Source organism: Rhododendron vialii, chromosome 5a (assembly GCF_030253575.1).
Source record: "Rhododendron vialii isolate Sample 1 chromosome 5a, ASM3025357v1".
NCBI classification, from domain to species: Eukaryota; Viridiplantae; Streptophyta; class Magnoliopsida; order Ericales; family Ericaceae; genus Rhododendron; species Rhododendron vialii.
Genome location: NC_080561.1, coordinates 36,203,564 through 36,223,989, shown reverse-complemented (window position 1 = coordinate 36,223,989; position 20,426 = coordinate 36,203,564). Strand labels below are relative to the sequence as shown.

Genomic DNA, 20,426 nt, shown 5'->3' with positions numbered 1-20,426 from the left:
ATTATATATTTTTAAAAATTCATATTGGAAGATGTAAACGATTGAAAGCTGACACAGACATCCAAAAATGACAAACATAAAAAAGGACAGACCAAAATGGAACACTATCAAATAAAATGAATATTGCATATTTTTAAAAATTCATATTGAAAGTATAAACGATTGAAAGCTGACACGAATATCAAAAAATAACAAACATAAAAAATGGGACGAAGGAGTATTTGTTTCTTGGCGATACTACGTACGATCCTACCGACCACTCCTCCCATGTATATATATGTCGGTCCCACACGCATACAAAAGAGGAGTGATCGAGGAATGACTAGTAGACATGTCCATAACATTATCGTTGTTTTCTCATGCCCACCTCGCAGAAACCCCTCCGGTTTGCATCCCCTCTTTGTTTGTAATGGTAGCACCAAAAGGGCCTTTCGAGTTCCGTCCAGAAAAAAACAAAAAAATGGAAAAAGGCCCTTTATGTAATTAGCACGTGACTTGTTTTTTATTTACTAGTACGCCACTACTTTTCATCAAATGACAAGTTTTACCAGTCCATGATAGATACTAGTAGAATATAGCTGACACAAGTTATAGAGAGAGAGAGAGAGAGAGAGAGAGAGAGAGAGAGAGAATCAGTTGCAGAAATGAACGTCTAGCCATTTGATCATCCCGAATCGAACGAGGAGAGCTTTCAGGAGTGAGAGGAACCAGATCAAGCCCGTCCGATCGAAAAAAAGGATGACTCTTAAGACCTCCAATTTCCTCCCCTTTTTCGAGCCCAAGAGGTAAAACATCCATATATACATCTCCCCATTCGTAAATCTCGCGTATGTCATGTCGATACGGTTATGCGTATGTATTTGTCTATGTGTATGCGTATGCTTAGTGTGGGATCTTTACACGCGTCTGTAAGGCCGATACTCTAGTAATGCTGTTTGAGCTGAATTTTTACTCGAAAATTACGTTGAAGAAAATTACAAATTTACAACAAAGTTGCTCACTTTGAAGAAAATTACGTTTTCACATTTGGGGTTAGCTGAATTTAGCATCATTTTTGCTGTTATTTTTTCTAATTTTGGCTTTTGGATATTTGGCTTCTTTGTACTATATTGATCAATTGTAGAGATATAGTATGGATGATGTGCTAATTTCAATCCTAATTTAAGTCCTGAATAGTGTTAGTCGTAAAGTCGGAGTCGCCGAGCAAATGTAGGTGATTTGTGTTGAAATTCAAGATTAGCAGCGACGGATCCAGGATTTCAAACCCCCATGCTTCTGGGGTGCAAACTTTTATGATTTCGTGTTTGGATAGGAAATAATAGTAGATTAGGGTTTCTAGAATCTACGGGGGTGCAGTCAAGTCGACTTCTACATCGCCCTTGGATCCATCACCGAGGATTAGGTTCCGTGTAGATGTTCAAGATCTAGTCTTGATATTGTTACGGATAGGGAAATGTGGCGCAAGATTTAGTCTTCTGAGACTGGTTTCGGATAAAACAGCGACATGGGCGGAAGAATCGGGATTCCTTTCAAAGTATGTTGTTATCCTTGTTGAGTAAGCGCATATTGGATGCTGATTCGAGGTAAAGTTGAGGGATCTCTGATGTTTGGCTTTGCATTGCAGTTTAGGTCTATGTACATGTCGTGCGTTCCAAAATTTCAAAATCATGATGGTTATTGTTCTTGCCTCTTGGCAATAATCGAATCTTAAAGAGTGGGCAATACTGGAATCAGGTTCACTGGTGTTTTCAGTTTGAGAATCACATACATATTGTTCTTGACAGGGATGCCTATGGATTTACTGTGAGACCTCAACACCTTCAAAGATACAGAGAGTACACTGATATCTATAAGGTACTTGATTCTAGACATTCTTTTTTATGCTTCTAACAGTTTTTTTGTTACATGTATCATTTAAGTAAATTGGGAGCGTGTCATAATTTTCTTGAAATTAATAGTAGTCTTCGATATCATCACAAGGTTGCAACCAGTATACGTGATGATAGAAGAGTGAACAACTATACTCCCAGCGATTTAGAAATAGTGTAAGAAGTAAAGAAATATGGAAAAGGCATAGAATGGTAACCTTTTTGGAAAGGAAGTTTAGGTTTTCTTTTTGTCTTGCTTCTGATGAGCAACAACTGAATTGTATTAGAGAACGTGCCCAGGGGCACATCACTAGTAGTTTCTGAGAGAGTACTGGAAGACACCAAACCCAACAAGTAAACACATGGCAAAACCACACAAAAGACATCAAAGTTGCCCCTATTTCACATAGATTTCAATTTGCCTCCACAAGCCTTTCTAATGACAACCGCAAACTTGTAACTGGATGCTTTTCCTCGTACTCCCTCAGTCCCTCTGGTACTCTTCTTTTGAAACAAAAAATTTTCATCCCTCTAAAGTCTAATCCGCTTTTTGTCCCTGATTGTTGGTCATACATTGAAGCCTTCTAAGTTCCATCTCTTTAAATTGTATGTTTATCATTATGTTTCAGGAAGAGGAAGAAGAAAGATCAGAAAAGTGGAAGAGGTTCTTTGACCACCAAGCAGAGTCTTACCCACCTGAGGAAACTAACAACAGACTGCATACTGAAGTTACTGGGCAGGAAACAGAGGAGGGAAGTAACAACAGATTGCATGCTGAAGTTACAGAGCAGAAAGCAGAGACTGTGCCACAATTGGATGGGGAAGGGGATGATTCAAGTGAAGGGAAGTCAGCTCGTGATACTAAAGGGCAAAGGGATCCTGAGGAGTTACAGGTACCCATACAAACAAAACCGCTTAAGGTGCAAACATGGGCCCAGATAAGATCATCGCTTCATGCCATTGAGAATATGATGAGTGCTCGTATCAAGAAGAGAAAGGACATGAAAGAAGAGCAAAAGACCACTGCTGAAAATCATCTTCCACCAATTGAAGAGGCAAAAACTTCAAGAGGGGAATCTGAAGAGGACATTGAAGAAGAGTTTTATGACAATGAGATAGTAGATGAGACTAGGAATGCTCCTGCAGATGAAAATGATGGTAGTGATAGGGCCTCTCGAGAACCTTTCTTCCCTTGGAAAGAAGAACTGGAGTTCCTTGTTCATGGGGGAGTACCACGGGACCTGAGAGGAGAGGTATAACTTCGAAGCTTCCACTAGTGTAGTCTACTAATTATATATTTCTGCAGAAAATTGTAGTGTTCATGAAACCTTGTTGCAGATATGGCAAGCATTTGTTGGTGCAAGGGCACGACGGGTGGAGAGATATTACCAGAATTTGCTAGCTCCAGATAGTGAAACAAGTGACTCCCAGGAGCAGGATAAATCTGGCGGTGGTAGCAAAGGGCTCAATGGGGACAGAGTTGGTGTACCTGAAAAATGGAGAAGGCAGATTGAGAAGGTTATTGATGCATGGACCCTGGACTTTATCATTCAATCTATTTTGAATTTGTAGGTGTTGGTTCTCTTACTTTCTTTGCAATAAAGGATTTCTCCCTGGACTTAAGTTGTTACCTTTTGTCTTTGCAGGATCTGCCCCGAACTTTCCCAGGTCATCCTGCACTAGATGAAAATGGTAGGAGTTCCTTAAGACGTGTACTTTTAGCATATGCTCGACATAACCCGTCCGTTGGGTATTGTCAGGTAATTGGCAAGGACTATTTATGCTTTGCTATTCTTAACTTGTGGTTAACATTTGCTCTATGATCTTGTGGTCGGCACAATGTTCATGCTGTTTCTCCATCCAACTACCTGGTTGCGTCTTGATAAATTAAAAGTATAAAAATTTGACTGCTTTTAAACTAAGTGGTTCCTAAGTGGAAAATAAATTGACCAGGGGAATCTTGCGGATTATTACCTATTTATGTCCATCTTTGTGGTACCTTTGTTCAACATTGCTAGGACGTAGATGCTATTTTACATCAGGGGGATGGAAGGTAAATGATGTTTTATTGTTTTTAAATGAAGTTGAAGAGTGGGAGAATAATCATATTTCCTTTCATTGTTGAAACTGTTTAGATGACATCCCATTGAGGGTTCCTCTCTTAAAATGCATTGATTGTTTTATTCTTCTTATTTTATTCACTACAATTCCCATCTTCGAACTCTTCAATCTGTTTGATAATATTGGCACTCAAAATATCATGATGTGTTCTTTATCTTTTCTGTGGTATCAATACTGTTGCAGGCAATGAACTTCTTTGCGGGCATATTACTACTTATGATGCCTGAAGAAAATGCTTTTTGGTAAGCGTATAGGTTTTTGCGGGCATATTTCTTTTGAATGTATAGGTTTTTACAGTCTTAAAAGTCTGGTTGTTTAAGAAGGAACCCCTTTTGCCTTTCAAAAAAAAGAAGGAACCCCTTTTGGATTTTGCAAGATCTTGGCTCTGTGAATTTTTTTGGTATTTTTATAGTTTGTAACAAATGTATGACTGGTGGAGACAGGGAAGTCCTCTCTGTGACAAAACATATGGGAGAGAGAACGGATTTGTATTACTGAATATTGAGAGTAAATGATCCAATGCTAACACAAACTTAAATAGAGAAAAGCCTAGAAATCTATACCTAAAATAGAAGATTACAAAGAGATATGATTACAATATTATCACGATATGATTCTATGCCTAAAATACAAGATACGACGAGATCACGATGCATAATACTTTCACACCCTCCCTCAAACTCATGATGAGAGCCTGGAGAGCATCGTGAGTTTGCCAAGGAAGTAACAAAACCGAGTGCCAAAACCTGCAAAACTGAGATTATGCAGCTCTAAAGGAAGCAGACAGAACAGAACGAAGAAATCCAGATTTCTGAAGTCACGAGCAAACTTCATTGCCAAATTCAGATAGGTCGCGACAACTCAGAGGTCCTGACAATAGATTAAGATACAGAGTCAGACGCTTGATACACATCAAGCCAGATGCTCAACCTCAATTGAGCAAGCAGCCCCAGAAGGCGGACAGAATACAGGTCCTCAAACAAAAGGTAGAAATATAGGTCGTCGGACGGACAGATAATTCAGAAAGAAGAACAGATTAGGATAGCAAACAGAAGAACAAATGTAGACACACAGAAGAGCCGGATACAGAGGAGAGAGCTAGAATAGATACTGAAAGGGTAACCAAACAAACCAGAACAGAGGAGGGAGCCAGAAGAGAGCCATAACAAAGCCAGAAAATCAGATGTAGAGAAACAAAGTAAGAGTCAGAGGAAGGGAGACAGAGATGCAACCAAAGTGAGTTACGAACACCCCCATGGTTCACCGATGGCCAAAAAGAGCAGAGAAACTGAGCACAGGAGGCTGATGTAGCTCCTGCGAGGGTCGCCGGAGGCTGAAAGAGCGTGGCGAGTGCTGATGGAGGTCGAAGAAGGCTGTTTTTAGAGGTTTCGAGCACCTATGCAGCAGATCTGAGGATTACGAGCTCCGACGAGGGTTGCCGGAGCTGTTACAGAGGTCGGAAAGCTGTTGGAGCAGAAATAAAGGTCTGTGGAGGGCTGGCGGAGGTGTGTTGGAGGTCGGGAGGACTAGCCGGAAGCGCAACAGTGGTTGCCGGAGGTGCTACAGTCCAACAATGTCAGAAACAGAGCTGTTGGTGTCGGGCAACGTCAGAAACAGAGGCAAAACAGATTGATGCAGAGACTGAAATGCTTCCAACAGTTGTAGAAGAAGAAGGATTGTGACAAAACAGATAAGTGTCCGGCGGACGGCGGCGAGGCATAAGCCGCCCGCCGGAAAGCAAATATCCCATAGGCCTAGATCTTAGGCTCTGATACCATGTGACAAAACATATGGGAGAGAGAACGGATTTGTATTACTGAATATTGAGAGTAAATGATCCAATGCTAACACAAACTTAAATAGAGAAAAGCCTAGAAATCTATACCTAAAATAGAAGATTACAAAGAGATATGATTACAATATTATCACGATACGATTCTATGCCTAAAATACAAGATACGACGGGATCACGATGCATAATACTTTCACACTCTCTTCCTAAATAAGATGCCAAAAATTAGGAATCAATTATCAAGAACTACTTACCTGTGTTCTATTGCCAGAATAGTTTGTCTTTTATGTTTTGTACATATTTTTTCCTGTAGCTACTAAGTCAGCCTTATGGACTAGTTTTATGTACATCTCTCAGGACTTTGGTTGGTATTATTGATGACTACTTTGACGGCTACTACTCAGAGGAAATGATAGAATCTCAGGTACTTCTTTCTGTTTTCTGGTGCTGTTTATCAATAATTCATGGCTTTATTTTTGTTTTCGTGAACAGAATGGATGTATTTTCCATGATAAATGACCACTGGACAAAGTACTTTGTAGTGTCCTTTATTCCTAGAACTGGTTCTGTTGTCAGGTGGACCAACTTGTTTTTGAGGAATTGATACGTGAAAGATTTCCTAAACTAGGTTCGTCAACTGCTCATAATCATCCTCTCAGATGTTATAATATCTCATGTCGCATTAAAGCTTTCTTATTCCTAAAATGCTTCTACTGCAGTCAATCATCTGGATTACTTGGGAGTGCAGGTTGCATGGGTTTCTGGACCTTGGTTCCTTTCCATCTTTGTGAACATGCTTCCATGGGAAAGTGGTGAGACTAATGTTTTGGCATTGTCTATATCATTCCCTTTCAGAACTTATTCTTCTGTCGTCGTAAGCTTGACTCAGAACTTGTCTGAGACATAGTTATTTTGGTTGTTTGCTTTGACTTCAGTTCTCCGAATTTGGGATGTGCTTCTATTTGAAGGAAATCGAGTTATGCTTTTTCGAACGGCACTTGCCTTAATGGAGTTATATGGTACTTAGAATTCTGTTATGTCTTGTTTTTTGAAAGGTTAATGCTGTCATTCCATTCCAATCGGGTATGGTTTAAGTGATACATGTTAATCAGGCTCTACTTCTTGCAGGTCCGGCTGTAGTTACTACTAAGGATGCTGGGGATGCCATTACTTTACTACAATCCCTAGCTGGTTCAACATTTGATAGCAGCCAGCTTGTTTTGACTGCTTGCATGGGTTTTGTGGCTGTAACTGAAGGTAGATTGCAAGAGCTAAGAGAAAAGCATCGACCAGCTGTACTAGAAGCAATTGAGGAAAGATCAAAAGGGCAAGTGTCAAGGAATTCCAAAGGCCTTGCGACGAAACTATTTAGTTTCAAGCATGATCCTGGAACACCGACAAAGGAAACAAATTCAAAAGCGGAGTCAGGTGATAAGTTAATGGACGGGAGTATTTCTCATCTGGAGTGTCATTCAGCTAAGCTGGATGACTTTCTCAGTGGTGCAACCATTGAATCAGAAGTAGATTCTCTTCCTGATCTTGAAGAACAGGTACCTTACTTGTCTCCGTCTATTTAATCGCATTAGGTTCTGACTTTAATATGTTGCTTGTAATGAATAGTTGCAAGGTAGACTTGTTTAATTTCTTCTCTGATCTTGTATAGCTCACATATCTCTGATGTTTCCTAACATATGCCATATTATAGTTGCAGCTTCGCTTGTTTCCTCGTACAATTAACTGCGTAGTGCATCATGTAGAACATGTAATGGTATGACGTCTTTGAGCAATTATCAGCAAACTGTAGTTCAAAGTTGGTTTGGTTCACATGATAATTGTTATAGTTCTCATCTTGAATTCAGTATTTTTTCTTTACTTTCTCTAGGAATATATTCTCCGCATGTGGATTTGAAATGACTGTGTTGGCTAACGACTGTCTATTTTAAAGCATTACCATCCATCTACTTGAATCACTTCTGTGGTATATCGTATCGTACTGAGGATGTATATCAATAATTTTAGTGAAATTCTGATGGCTAAATTATTTTATGTCCTGTTGTGATCTGTTCTTGGCGCTATTTTTCCCATTTTCTCTTTCAGTGTAATTTTCACTATCTTATTATATTTGGTTATCATTTCATGCATATGTTTGATTGAAAAATCCTTTCATGTGTTAATTATTAACTGGTGGGTCACTGAAAGGCTATGCTTACTTCAATACGTTTGCACTCTATTCGAGGGGGAAAAGGATACTACTCCATATTGGTCCTTGATAATCAAAGTGGCAAGACTGGATTAGACACGTGTGCATAACAGTTTTTTTCCCCAATAGACAAAATTCTTTTGTGGTTGCGTTGTTTCCAAAATTCCCGAAGGGGTGACTGGAACTTGATTGGAAACTTGGCTGTTTTGCATTAGTTGTACCAAGTGGTTGCCCTCATTATTCAACACCAATTCTCACAGTTTCTTCCCCAGTCTTCATATGTCATAGAAATGGCTCCTACTGATCTCCTTTATAAATTTTAGATAGATTCTTTGCTCTTAGGTACAAAAAATTAAGTGCTTTAGTAGCAAAGTGAATTGGGTACTATCATTTTGCCATTGTTATGAGCTCACAACCTGACGTACATAACTGTTTACACCGTGAAATAAACTGCTGTTGAAATAATAGGACAGGTGACAGTAATATACGAATCGAAGTGCTAAACATATATCAAAATTCACCTGATAGGGCAGATAGTGAAATGAGGAGAATGGATCCAGTTAAAACTTCGTGCAAGACAGGAGTTGATCCATTTCAAAACCAAACCAAACCGAGGGGTCGGCTACATGAATCCTTTTTCTCCTTTGAGCTCTGTCAAGGGCCATTTGTTCACTCAAACATTTCGAAGGAAAACCATGGTAATTCAGTTTGCTTAGTTATAGGTGGCATCAAAATGTGAAGGAAAACAGTTACTCCGTACAAAATCTGAGACAGTGGCAAAGGAAGAAACTGCCTTTGATTTCAAATTCGAACCCATTCCTCCTAAATAGCAGATGACATGTAATGAGAAGACACGATCAATGCACTTCAAATGTAGTTTTTGCTTATCTTAGGACTAGCATAACTTTTTAGGAGTAGTTTGTAGCGGTAACTTAGTCCTAAACTCTCTGTCCAGAATGTGTAAAGCCTTGGAGATTAATAAATCTTTTATTAGTCTTCAAATTTACATTATTGTGTTTTACCATATTACATCCAAAGAAGTTCTGAAATACGGCTCCGCTCATTCCACCTTTTCTCACAAACCACATTACAGCACATAATTTGTTGCCTTTGTTTGAATCCTCTGTCGATCTCAATCCAGAGGAGAAATTTTGTTAACAATTAGCTTTTCAACATCCATGTTTAGGAGATTGAGCTACTAATGCATAGATTTGGAGTTCAACTTTTTAATGACAAATCTCTTCAGTGATACATATTTTCCATGGCAGTGTTAAAACATTCTTCAAGATGGAGAAATCAGTTTCTCTAGGAAATTCAGGAATCTCCTCTGTTATACGCAGACAATGAAATGTTTGAAGGACGAGACTCTTTCGTTTGCAATAGTTTGACTGTGCAATTATAAAGTGGCTGCGCTTTGTTTATTTGCTTGATTAATTTTCCGTCCTTTGGCCCACTCATTCTTTTCTCTGTAACTTATTTGATATGGTGGGTGGTATGACTGGATTTCCAGTTGGAGCTTAGGTAAATAAGGGCCTGCTGCTTGTCAGCAGTTGACAAATTTAAGGAAATGCTGCACAACTTTTTTTAAGTTTCACTATTAACAGCTTATGTGCAGGTGGTTTGGTTGAAGGTTGAGTTGTGCAAGTTGTTGGAGGAGAAGAGATCTGCTACACTAAGGTGTGTTGTATCTGTATCTTTCCGTTGGGTTGGCGCTTCTAATTAGACTCATGTTAGTATGTTGAAGATGGGATGATGATTATGACCACTTGATAAGATAAACGAATGCACAAGTTGTTAATCAGTCTCAGTGCCCACGTAGTGTATTAGAGACCTGGTTTGCATTATGCAATTAGCATGTCCGGCTGCTATTCTGTTGTCTATCTATTTCTTGAAGTTTCAGAGTTTTCTTCATGACAGCAACTTGTGATTTAAACTTCATTCTGCTTGTAATCTGTTCTTTGTGCTTGTAGTCTATATAAATTAGAGCAAACATATGATTTAGCCTTCTTTAACATTGCATTAATGGTATCTGTTAAAACATCCAACTCAATAGCAATTGACAATAAGGGGAGAAGCCTCCCAAGCTCATATACTAGTTTTTGATGTGATAATTAACCGATGTGGAACAAATTCCAACACTCTGAACATATGGATCACAACGAAACAAAGTACAACTATGGCACAAACAAAGAGGAAAAACCTGTGAAAATCTAGCTATGATACCGTGTTAAAGCATCCAACTCAATACCAATTGGCAATGAGGGGATAGGCCACCTATGCTCATGTACTAGTTTTGGAGGAGATAATTAACCGATGTGGGACAAACTCCAACTGTATCACTTAGCAGACATATATGTGTTTGTCCAATTCTTTTAGTCGCAGGAACTAGTTGCGGATGGGCGTCAATTTTGAAATGACTCAGCTTGATTGTAAACATTGGACTCCCTTGCATAACCTGTATTATCTATTAATGCAATTGATGGATCTCATGAAAGCTGCACTACATCCATAAGAGTTCTTCTTGTTCCTTTCAGAGCTGAGGAGCTTGAGACAGCACTAATGGAGATGGTCAAGCAAGATAATCGACGAGAATTGAGTGCTCGGGTAAATTGAAGCAACACTTTTGACCACTGTTCTTCTGGTGTATCATTTGCCTATCATATAGCATTAATAAAATTCTCTCTCTCTCTCTCTCTCTCTCTCTCTCTCTCTCTCTCTCTCTCTCTCTGTTGTGTTTGTGTGTGTTTATTTCTCGATTCATCATTCATGGACTAGCCACAAAGGTCGCAAAATGAATTCACCTTGGTCTAGGTTGTAATGCTTGAAGAAATCTGCTTCTACTAGATTTGAGGGCCTCCCTTATTCTTGGCATTTTATGCATATTCCTTTGTGCGAGTAATAAGAGACAAGCACACTTCTTTATGTGAAGCTCAAACACTCGAGTGGTCTTTTGATATTATGTATACTCTGCTTGGTTGCTAGTGACTAAGTACTATGTTCTTGCTCAAAAGAAAAGAAAGTGATGCAACATTAATATGGCAATGATCTTAAGGCTTCTGATGATCTTAGAACTGTTCCATCATTGGCACTGAATTTAGCTAGTTCACATATCTCTTTTCCCCTACCGATTTGCGTCACCAAGTCAGTTTTCGTTCTTACACGTCGAGGGTTGGCAGGTTGAGCAGTTGGAGCAAGAGGTTGCTGAACTACGGCAAGCCCTTTCTGACAAGAAAGAACAGGAAAAAGCAATGCTTCAGGTTTAAATTTGCCAATTCTTTTCTGTGACATCTACTTGGAAAATGCCACCTAATATACCCCTCTATTTTTTAGTGTTACTGTTTTTTTACTTAACATCCACCAACTACAGGTCCTGATGCGGGTTGAGCAAGAACAGAAGTTAACTGAAGATGCTCGCTTCTTTGCTGAGCAAGATTCAGCTGCTCAGAGATATGTAGTGCAAATGCTTCAGGTTCTTTCTCCTCTATGCATTTCATGTTGTTAAACAGAAAGTAGACATATTTGCTCTCACTTGATTCTCCACCTGTGGATGGGTGAGTGTAATGATGTTTTGTTGCACGTGGGAGGAAATTTATGAAATAACTATTGACTTATGTTCGGCCAAATTCCTTTGCGGAACCTTTTCTTCCTTGCAGGTCAAGTGTTGCAACAAACTATAGTATGTGACAATTCATGTATTTGAGGCCATCTCCCTAACATATTTGCATGCAGAAGACTCTTTAACTTAATCCATTATATGATGAGAATCAGAGGCATGCAAGGATGGCTTGAAAGAAAATGTCAGGGGGTTTTAGGTCTTACTTATCTGACCTGAATTCTCTAATTACTTTACCCCTGAATACTACTCTAGATTAGGATTAAAACATGTAAAAAAAGCGGTGTTCATTCAGAATTATAATGGATGGTTGTTTGTTTCATAAACGTGGGATTGGCGAATTGAATAGTCCGTTTTCTTGTGAAGTTATGGGCATACTGGTTAGATTATTTTCTTTAAAATTCATAGACTTTTCTCCACCTCTTACTAAGCAGAAGTCATGTACTGTAAAGCATGATAACAAAGCACGACTATCTCTTCATCACTCCCATGTCATTTGCAACCCAAAATAACCCATATTAGTTTACCATTTCAAAGGGGGATAGAGCTCCCAGTTCCAGTGTTTTCTGTGGGAAAGCAATTGAAAACTGATGATCTCGTTTCGATTAATTTTTCAATCTTATGTATTTTGCATCCATGCCTGGTTTAATAATAGGTATCTTACACTCACTTTGTCATCTTCTGGGACATGGTTATATTTCCTCTCATCCAAGCAATTTTTAAGCAGGAAAAATGTGAAAAGGCTGTGGCTTCGCTTGCTCAAATGGAGAAGAGGGCAGTAATGGCAGAAACCATGTTGGAGGCTACAGTGCAATATGAGCACGGCCAAGTTAAAGCAGTATCTTCCCCACGGTATATAAGGAATTCTCAGACTGTTGGCATTCTGTTTCTCTCTGTTTCCCAGTTTGTTTGTGTTAATGAGTTCATGAAAATGTTTATTTTGTAGCAAAGAGCATGCAAAATTTTAGTAGTTGTACTTACTGATAGATCACCCTAAGTGTTTTTCACCAAAGGATTACTTGTTTGTGTAATGGCACTGATATGTTATACTGAATCAACAGTAGATAGAGCAACATGTGAATTTACTATTGAGGGCTAGGTATGCTTAGTAGCAGAAGAAGACTATGGAATTTCTTCTAGACCCCTGAATCATCGTTCACTTGAAGTATGTTTGTGCGACTCGATGCTCAAAAGCTCCATAAACCATTCTTAAATTTTAACGAACTGATCTGCCTTGAGATACAAAGACTGAATATGTTCAGGAATTCTCGTCTGCCTTGTTTTATTTTTTGGTTCAGGTAGTTTTCAATTTATGTTTTTGATGACTTGCGCCAAGTAAGAATGAAACACATCCAATGCTTGCGACGAATTACCCACAAACCTTTAGAGTAATTAGCTGCTAAAAAGGTGTTCGTTTATACAGACGGATCTATTGTATTCTATACATACTGAGCTAAAGGTGTTGGTTTCTGTCCATTTTTGTAAGCACAAAGGTGTTGGTTTTTCTCCTTCTGGACGAAGACTTTGTCTTATGATCTAGCATGTTTATAGGTCTATGCGTCCAGATTCTCAAGAAGTACCGGCTAGAAAGATGGGTCTACTCTCGTTTGGACTGGGCTGGCGTGACAGGAACAAGGTAACTTCTATTTTTTACTTCGCCCGCCAACATTCATGCTTAGTTACGCCCGCACAAGATGTTCATTCATGAATTATCATGTGTTGCAAAATGAGATGCACATACTTTAGGGATGCTACACAAATGAACTTGTTGGTTGGCTGACATTTCTTGTTATGTCCTTCATAAGATACCACATGTGATTTTTCCCTGGTAGGTAAATTAGGCCATGTTTGGACTGAGGATTTGTGGACGAGTTTTGATTGTGGAAAAGAAAAGCAAATAGATAATTTAAAAGTTTGTGTCTTCACACTTCGTAAGTCCTCTAACACAGCATTAGGATGCTTGAGTTTGTCTCTTTATTGGAGGAATGCTACCGATGCCATTGTGGTGTCCACAGGCGGATCTAGTCAAGGACCAGAGGGGGCACATGATCCCCCCGGTGAGCCATATATAGGTAGTAATCAAAATGGTCTATCATAATTAATGCAAAGCTTGTATATTTTGTGAACGATTATTATTGTCGCATAATCATACTGTGCTTGAAAAACTATGGTTAAAATTCCTGGATTGCCACTGGTGGTGTCCCCTGGGGAACAGTACAGCTGGTTTTATAACTATGAAGAACCTTCAACAGCTAGGGATGTAATCACCACTCAATGATCTATTATTTGGATTATCTCTACGACTCTTTGTGGATTGCTCTTCTAGAGTCAGACTTGACCCACACGCCGAAGTCCAAACCTCGTGCTTTATTTTTTTCAGGTTGTTGAGATTCTAAACCAAAATGACATGAATGTAACAGGGAAAACCAGCTAACGTAGAGGAGCCCAGTCAAAGCAAATCTACCAGTGAGGGACACATTCTGAGCACGTCGGTCGAAATGAATGGCCACCAAGAGCAGGAAAAATAATGGGAACCCGCACTCTTTTACAGGCGAGTAGAATTTTTTGAAGATGGACATTGTTGTTTCAAGTACTGGGCTCCTTACTCCTTGTACATGTTCTGGTAAATAGCTGCCTAGTTTTCTTTTCGAATCCGTACCCTTCATATTTCGGGTACATCGACCTTTTTTCCCCTCCATACTCCCTCGTGTAAAACATGTAATCTATTCGTTGTAATTTGTTCATTTAATTATTTTAGCTAGTTGATACACAAAAGAGGGCATTTTTTTCCCCCTCTATTACTTTTCAAGTCTAAATAAGATTTATTGTTGTGCACCAACCGGTCGGAAATTGGTAACAGATTCTTATGATGAATGAGTACTAAGCACGATACTTATTTTATATCTCACTCTGAGATTTGGTTCCAAGATGCTGGTCCTCGGATCCGAATCCTCTCCGTTCCATCCGTGGAAATGGAGATTTCCATTCCATTGGGTCGACTGACGCCTCACTTATTTCACTTATTTTGTTACAAGATCATCTTGATTTCCCTAGTTTAAATAAAACTACATCATTTTGATTGCTTGATTAAATTTGTACTAGTCACTACTTTTAAACTTCAACCAAAAATTGTGTGCAACAATATCGGTACAATTTGAGATATATTTTACTACTACAAGCACAAAATAATCAAAATTCACAAAAAGATAACAGTATTTTTACTAGTGCGATGCTTATCTAGGATACGATTTTATTGTTAATACCGCAGCTCGAAAACAACCCATTACAGTGTCAACGGTTCTAAATTGCTATCCTAAAACATTTCTTATTTTATTTCAGTAAAATACAATCCTGACTCCTAAAGATTTTTTTTTTTTAAGTATAGTTACATGCTTGTACCAGTAAAATACTATCTCATGATATACCGATATCGTTGCACATAATTTATTCTAGAAGTAATTAAAATTTACGTATGAAGTAATAAAAAATGACATAGTTTTATCTAACTAAAAGAAGACAAGACCATCTTGTCCGTCTATCAAGAAATAGGAAAGGCGTCAACCTCACATAAAATTTTATGGAGATGGATTGAAGGGGGTCTGATCTCCTTTGTCCCAAAAACCCATGTGCCGAGAGATTTTTTGGCCGTTAGATTGTTTGATTGTTTTTATGTTTTAAATTCAACAGTTGGAAAATTTCTCGGCACATAGGCATATAGATTTTCGGTACAGAGGATCCTGCCAACAGATTTGTCAGAGGTTCTCTTACGAGACAACAATAAAAAAAACCATCTCTTCTCTTTACTAAAGAAAGAGAGAACTATTTTTTTCGTTCTTCTGATTCTCCATAATGGAGACTCAATTTGAGGCCTATGAGACATTTGGCGACTCAATTCTCCAAAACCAATACGGATTTAAAATTTCTACTTTGCCCTTTTTATCTTTAGACTTTAAATTTCAATACAAACCATATAGTCGGCACCTGTAGATATATTTTGCAAAATAAGTACAACTTTTATTAAATAAATTTACTAAATTATAAGCTTGGTAAGATCTTTTCAATAAAATCTATACTGACCATTTTTACTTGTAATTTAAAAGAATTGAAGGAAAATTTTGAAGGGTAATATTACTGATGGAAATGGAAAATATGGATTGGAGTTAATGTGAATAATTGCATTCCCGAAACTTGTTCTTCTAATACAATATAGGAGTATTATTTTAAGTCTCCAAAACAGAGAAAGGGTGGGAGACCTGGGAGTGAGTGGGTGACAAATGCTGGAAAACCATCTCCTGTGGTTATTGCATTGATATAGCACGACTATGAACTACTCCGATGAGTAATGATATGAACACAACTGTTTCCAGTGGCATTGTGGGTTCGTGTACATCAAACCGTTCACAACACACCGTTCACAACACAGTTGCGTCCGAAAGGTGCGTTCCTAGACTTTTTTCCTACTCCTATTAGGTTTACGTCGGTAGACTCAAGTGTTGGCTAAAATCCTTGATGAATCCCTCAGTATATCTTTGATCCAAACATAGCCAAGTTGGTTGTTTCATTAGGGCAAAAAAGGGAATGACATGCAGTATGGAACGTAGAATTAGTTATTGCCACTGCACTAACCCCAGAAAATCCACAGACTCACCATTTTCGGTCTACCATTTTGGATTCCAGGATGGTAACTGTTTCAGTTACGAATGTGGGATATATCATCTTGTTGCCATTCACGAACATGGGGCGAAAAAACTCATTAACTTGACTAGTTCCGGATATAATTTGCTTCAACAAAAGACAGTTAGAAAGCAGATTAAGAAGAGAAAAATGAACTCATGGAACCCCACAAAAGATCTCCCTCACTATGATCATCACCATATGTATTACAAATCCATTAATGCAATATTGTCATGGTTTGATTTGTTTAATAATTTTACAAGGCATACGTGATGATGGAATACAGTTTCTGTACAAATACAACAGGGCACAAAATTATGGGGAGGAACATACATAAGAGTGGAAAACAACAATGTCTGGCGACGAGGCATAACAAATTTGACCACATAACAAACGTAAAGAGGCTTAGATGTGAACTCGTAACTTGGAGTGACACAAAAATTTGATGGTGGAAAATGAAATCTCAGATTAACTTTCTGGTTCGGTTTCTCTCCGACCCACTACCACTACTGCCATTGAGTTTCTTATCACTGTCCCTTTTGGTCCTAGGGGGAGTAGTAGGGGCCCACCGGGAGTTCTGGACAGGCTGGGTTCCAGGGTCGTACTTTTGTGAAGCAAGGTAACTCAAAGCCGTTACTACATCGGCTACGACTGGACGCATTGTGGGCTGCTCTTGAACACACATTGCTGCAACTGCAAGAGCTTGGTACAATCCCCTCACCGGGTACTCCCCTTGGAGCATGGGATCGGCCATTTGAGGGAATTTCCTTCTATCTTTGAATAAAGGTCTTGCCTGCATTAACGAAGGGTAGGTAGAAGTCTCACTGTATGCATGAAAAAGCTCTATCGTACCATTTAAACGCCAGTTATAGCAAACACAAAACAAGTATATGCAGAAATGTGAACATTAGTTGTGTCCAAGTGTCCATTGACATAAGAACTAGATCAACCCAACACTTAAACACAGCACCCAACACTGGTACCCAATTCCATGCGACATAGCTCCACAAATTTGTGGTCAGTGATCCATGAAAGTAACATCAATCAGTGTTCTCAATTTTTTTGCTTCAGACTTATAATTCACATTCTGGGTAAAGACGGTTGAATCTACGTTTAGTCATATTGGTTGAATTAATTAGCATTTGTTTGAGTCAACGTCAAATGGAATGCTGTAAACAATATTTAATTCAAGACTCAATTTAATCAATTGAAACCATAGGATTGAGAGGTTCTGTCACTTTCCGAGTACATGCTAATAATGAGGCAGTGCCCCTTCCAATTTGAATAATGTGCAGCTCATTGACATAGTTTCCACGGCCCGCTTATAGGTGAGAGATCTTCCTTGGTTCTAGTAGAGCATGGCAGCTTGAGGTATCCTATTTCACTTTCAACTAATCAACTTTCCTTCAACAGCGGTAGAAAGGATAGCAAGAAAGGTAGAAGTGGGGTTTGCTTTCGTTTCGGGGTTCTGGTTGCTTTCCAAGTTCAAAGGTGTAATTAGCCCCAACCTTGTGGAAGCTTCATTGTCATCAAGACTTTAACTCGATGAATGAGATAGTTGATGTGTTGCTTTGAAGCTCGTTCAATAATGGTTGAATTTTAAGGCTTCCACTTCTATGCTTTTGTCAAAGGATATCAGGATTCAGGATTTTTGTTTATTTCAATCATTCAAAACTGTTTGTCTTTAACTGAGATGTTAAGCAATCCTCTACCCACAACTACAATTCACCTTGCACCAACAAAATCCAAATCAAACCCTTTGGGGTTTTGTTGCGTCAAGCTGGCCATTATGGTTTTGGTTCAACAATGTTAAACTGTGACAAAGTCAAGCAGAGAGAGAGAGCGCTTACCCATGCTACCAAATTGTGCTCTCCTGCAGTTTTTGAGTTGTCAATTGCTTTCCTGCCTGTAATGATCTCCAGAAGAACCACGCCAAAGCTATAAACATCCGATTTCAGAGTCAGTTGGCCGGTCATTGCATACTCCGGGGCACAATAGCCGTAAGTGCCCATAACTCTTGTTGATACATGCGTATTATCTCCCACAGGCCCAAGTTTGGCTAAACCAAAATCAGATAGTTTGGGATGATAATCCTCATCGAGCAAAATGTTGGAGCATTTTAAATCGCGATATATTACTGGAGGGCTTGCTTTGACATGTAAATACTCCAACCCTTTTGCTGCCCCAGCAGCTATTTTCATTCTTGTATTCCAGTCAAGCCGTTTCTTGTCAGGTGATACGTCTGCGCAATCAGAATCTGAGTTTGTCCACCCGTCACCGCATTTAAACAAATGAAAAAAGGGATATTTATGTATTCGATGCTGTTTCCAAAACCAGCTTTACAGGAAAAAAATCACAGAAACTTGTTCAGTTATGGTTTGTGAAACGTTTGGGAATGGAAGGTCTTGAACCCATTTTGAGGAAACATAGAAAGATGATTTCAAATGCTCAAACATCTACGCTAATATGTAAATGAGAGATGAAACTAATATTTTTGATTTCAAAAATAGTGAAATGTTTTCTATAACACCGATTCTGAAAACAGCAATCAAATTAGGCTCTGGAATTTATAACACATACCATGAAGATGGTCCTCTAAAGATCCCAGAGGCATGTACTCGTAGACCAGAAGTCTTTGATCTCCATCAGCACAATAACCAATAAGATTAACAAGGTTAGAATGATGAAGCAAACTCAACATCAGCACTTCAACAAGGAATTCCCTGTTCCCTTGCAATCCATTCCGGTCAAGTTGCTTTATGGCCACAATCTACACGAAAAGCAGTAGAAGTTTTTGAATTTACCATCATACTTTAATATCCAAGCTCAATGCTTGGGGATGAGAAAACCATAGCAATTACAATCTAGCTGGTCATTTTGGAAGTACTTGTTTAGTTGTATTTACATGATTTGAATCAACATTGGCTTTTTTGTTTCATAATTTATTTCAGTTAGACAAACTTGTCCAACCTGATCAGAACTTTCCAGTCGTCCTTTGTATACTCTTCCAAAACCTCCCTCGCCAAGCAGACAGTCACCCCTGAAATTTCTGGTTGCGGCAGCCAATTCACGAAACGCAAAAGTCTGGGCAGCTATATGACCTGACCCTCCATCTTTTGCTGAATCCTTTACCTTCGAAGGGGGATTTTTCTTGAACTTCTCTGATAACCAGAAGGATAAAATAAACAATTAAAGATGGGTAAGACAAAGGTATGATTTATGATATAAATTTGTATAAAAGGATTCATAAGAGAGACATGCACACAAAGAAATAACTAGACTAATCGCCGTTCAAAGAGGATTTAGATTCTATGCTGACAATTGTCATTAAGTTGCTTTCATTAATATCCTGAATTCATGGTAAGGAACAAACTTCATGAAAAGACATCGCGCTGCCACTAACAAATAACCCTCCTTTTGTTTTTGAACTTGCACTAACGAATAACTTGTACCCATGAATTTTCCTCTCAAATGTGCCCATATCTCTTCCGAATTCCTATAAACTCAAAGCAACCCAGCTACCATTACCCCATTGAGATTACAAGTGCTCTTTTCACACCAATGATCACGGATATCCGATACACATCCATAGTCTCGATAAGCATTCCCCAAATGTATTACCAATACAAAAGGTCCCAATTAAGGGCTTTCTTCTTTAACTCAAGGATGAGAAATGAACAGAACCAACAATGTTTATAGACCAACAGCCCAATCAAGCCTCACTTATCCTATGAGTTAGATCCAATTATATGATATAATTGCCAAGAATACTAGTTCATCGAGGATTCAACACTGTTCAACTTTGTGAAATCATCAACTACAGACATTGGCAAACAACCCAAAGCAATTTTATTACCATTCCATTCATGTCCATATCATATGCAATACAAATCAATCACTAGCCATTAACCGTACCGTGTCACCTTCGCGATACATGAGGCGAAATTAAAATAAAAAATCAATAAACTAAACTTCATGAACAACTAGCGCTGACATTTTCACTCCATGTTATTAATCACAACACGTCTCATCTAGTGGCCCAACCTTCTGAAACCCTATTGTGAAGCCAACCCACAATATACCAACAGAACAGATGACCAAAATACACTTGAGTATCCAATTTTTCCTTTCATTTGTAGCAACCAATAAACAGAAAAG

General features: G+C 38.7%; 2 protein-coding genes across 4 annotated transcripts in view; one reads left to right on the top strand and one right to left on the bottom strand.

The window, feature by feature from the left end:
• The first annotated feature begins 544 nt into the window (after positions 1–544).
• On the top strand, positions 545–14,433 carry LOC131326668 (uncharacterized). Of its 2 annotated transcripts, XM_058359524.1 has the most exons (18): positions 545–785; positions 1,785–1,854; positions 2,498–3,121; positions 3,207–3,386; positions 3,515–3,628; positions 4,173–4,231; positions 6,139–6,205; positions 6,358–6,409; positions 6,501–6,593; positions 6,717–6,800; positions 6,910–7,331; positions 9,597–9,658; positions 10,516–10,585; positions 11,158–11,238; positions 11,349–11,450; positions 12,322–12,446; positions 13,146–13,230; positions 14,015–14,433. In XM_058359524.1, exons 1-18 carry the CDS (start codon positions 739–741, stop codon positions 14,120–14,122), a joined length of 2,445 nt encoding a protein of 814 aa, XP_058215507.1. In that variant the 5' UTR covers positions 545–738; the 3' UTR covers positions 14,123–14,433. The 2 variants fall into 2 exon arrangements, with proteins under 2 accessions (XP_058215507.1, XP_058215508.1); XM_058359525.1 differs by lacking the exon at positions 6,358–6,409 and having other exon boundaries at positions 6,530–6,593.
• Positions 14,434–16,429: 1,996 nt separating this feature from the next.
• The window catches only part of LOC131326667 (probable serine/threonine-protein kinase PBL7), a 4,655-nt gene continuing 658 nt past the window's right edge, over positions 16,430–20,426 (bottom strand). Inside the window, exons 2-5 of one of the 2 annotated variants that reach the window (XM_058359522.1) lie at positions 19,239–19,429; positions 18,849–19,038; positions 18,119–18,525; positions 16,430–17,061 (exon numbers count right to left, since the gene is read on the bottom strand). In XM_058359522.1, the coding sequence (XP_058215505.1) occupies positions 16,732–17,061; positions 18,119–18,525; positions 18,849–19,038; positions 19,239–19,429 (1,118 nt within the window). In that variant the 3' untranslated portion in view covers positions 16,430–16,731. The remainder of the gene's footprint in view (positions 17,062–18,118; positions 18,526–18,848; positions 19,039–19,238; positions 19,430–20,426) is intronic. The other variant, XM_058359523.1, reaches the window with a different exon arrangement.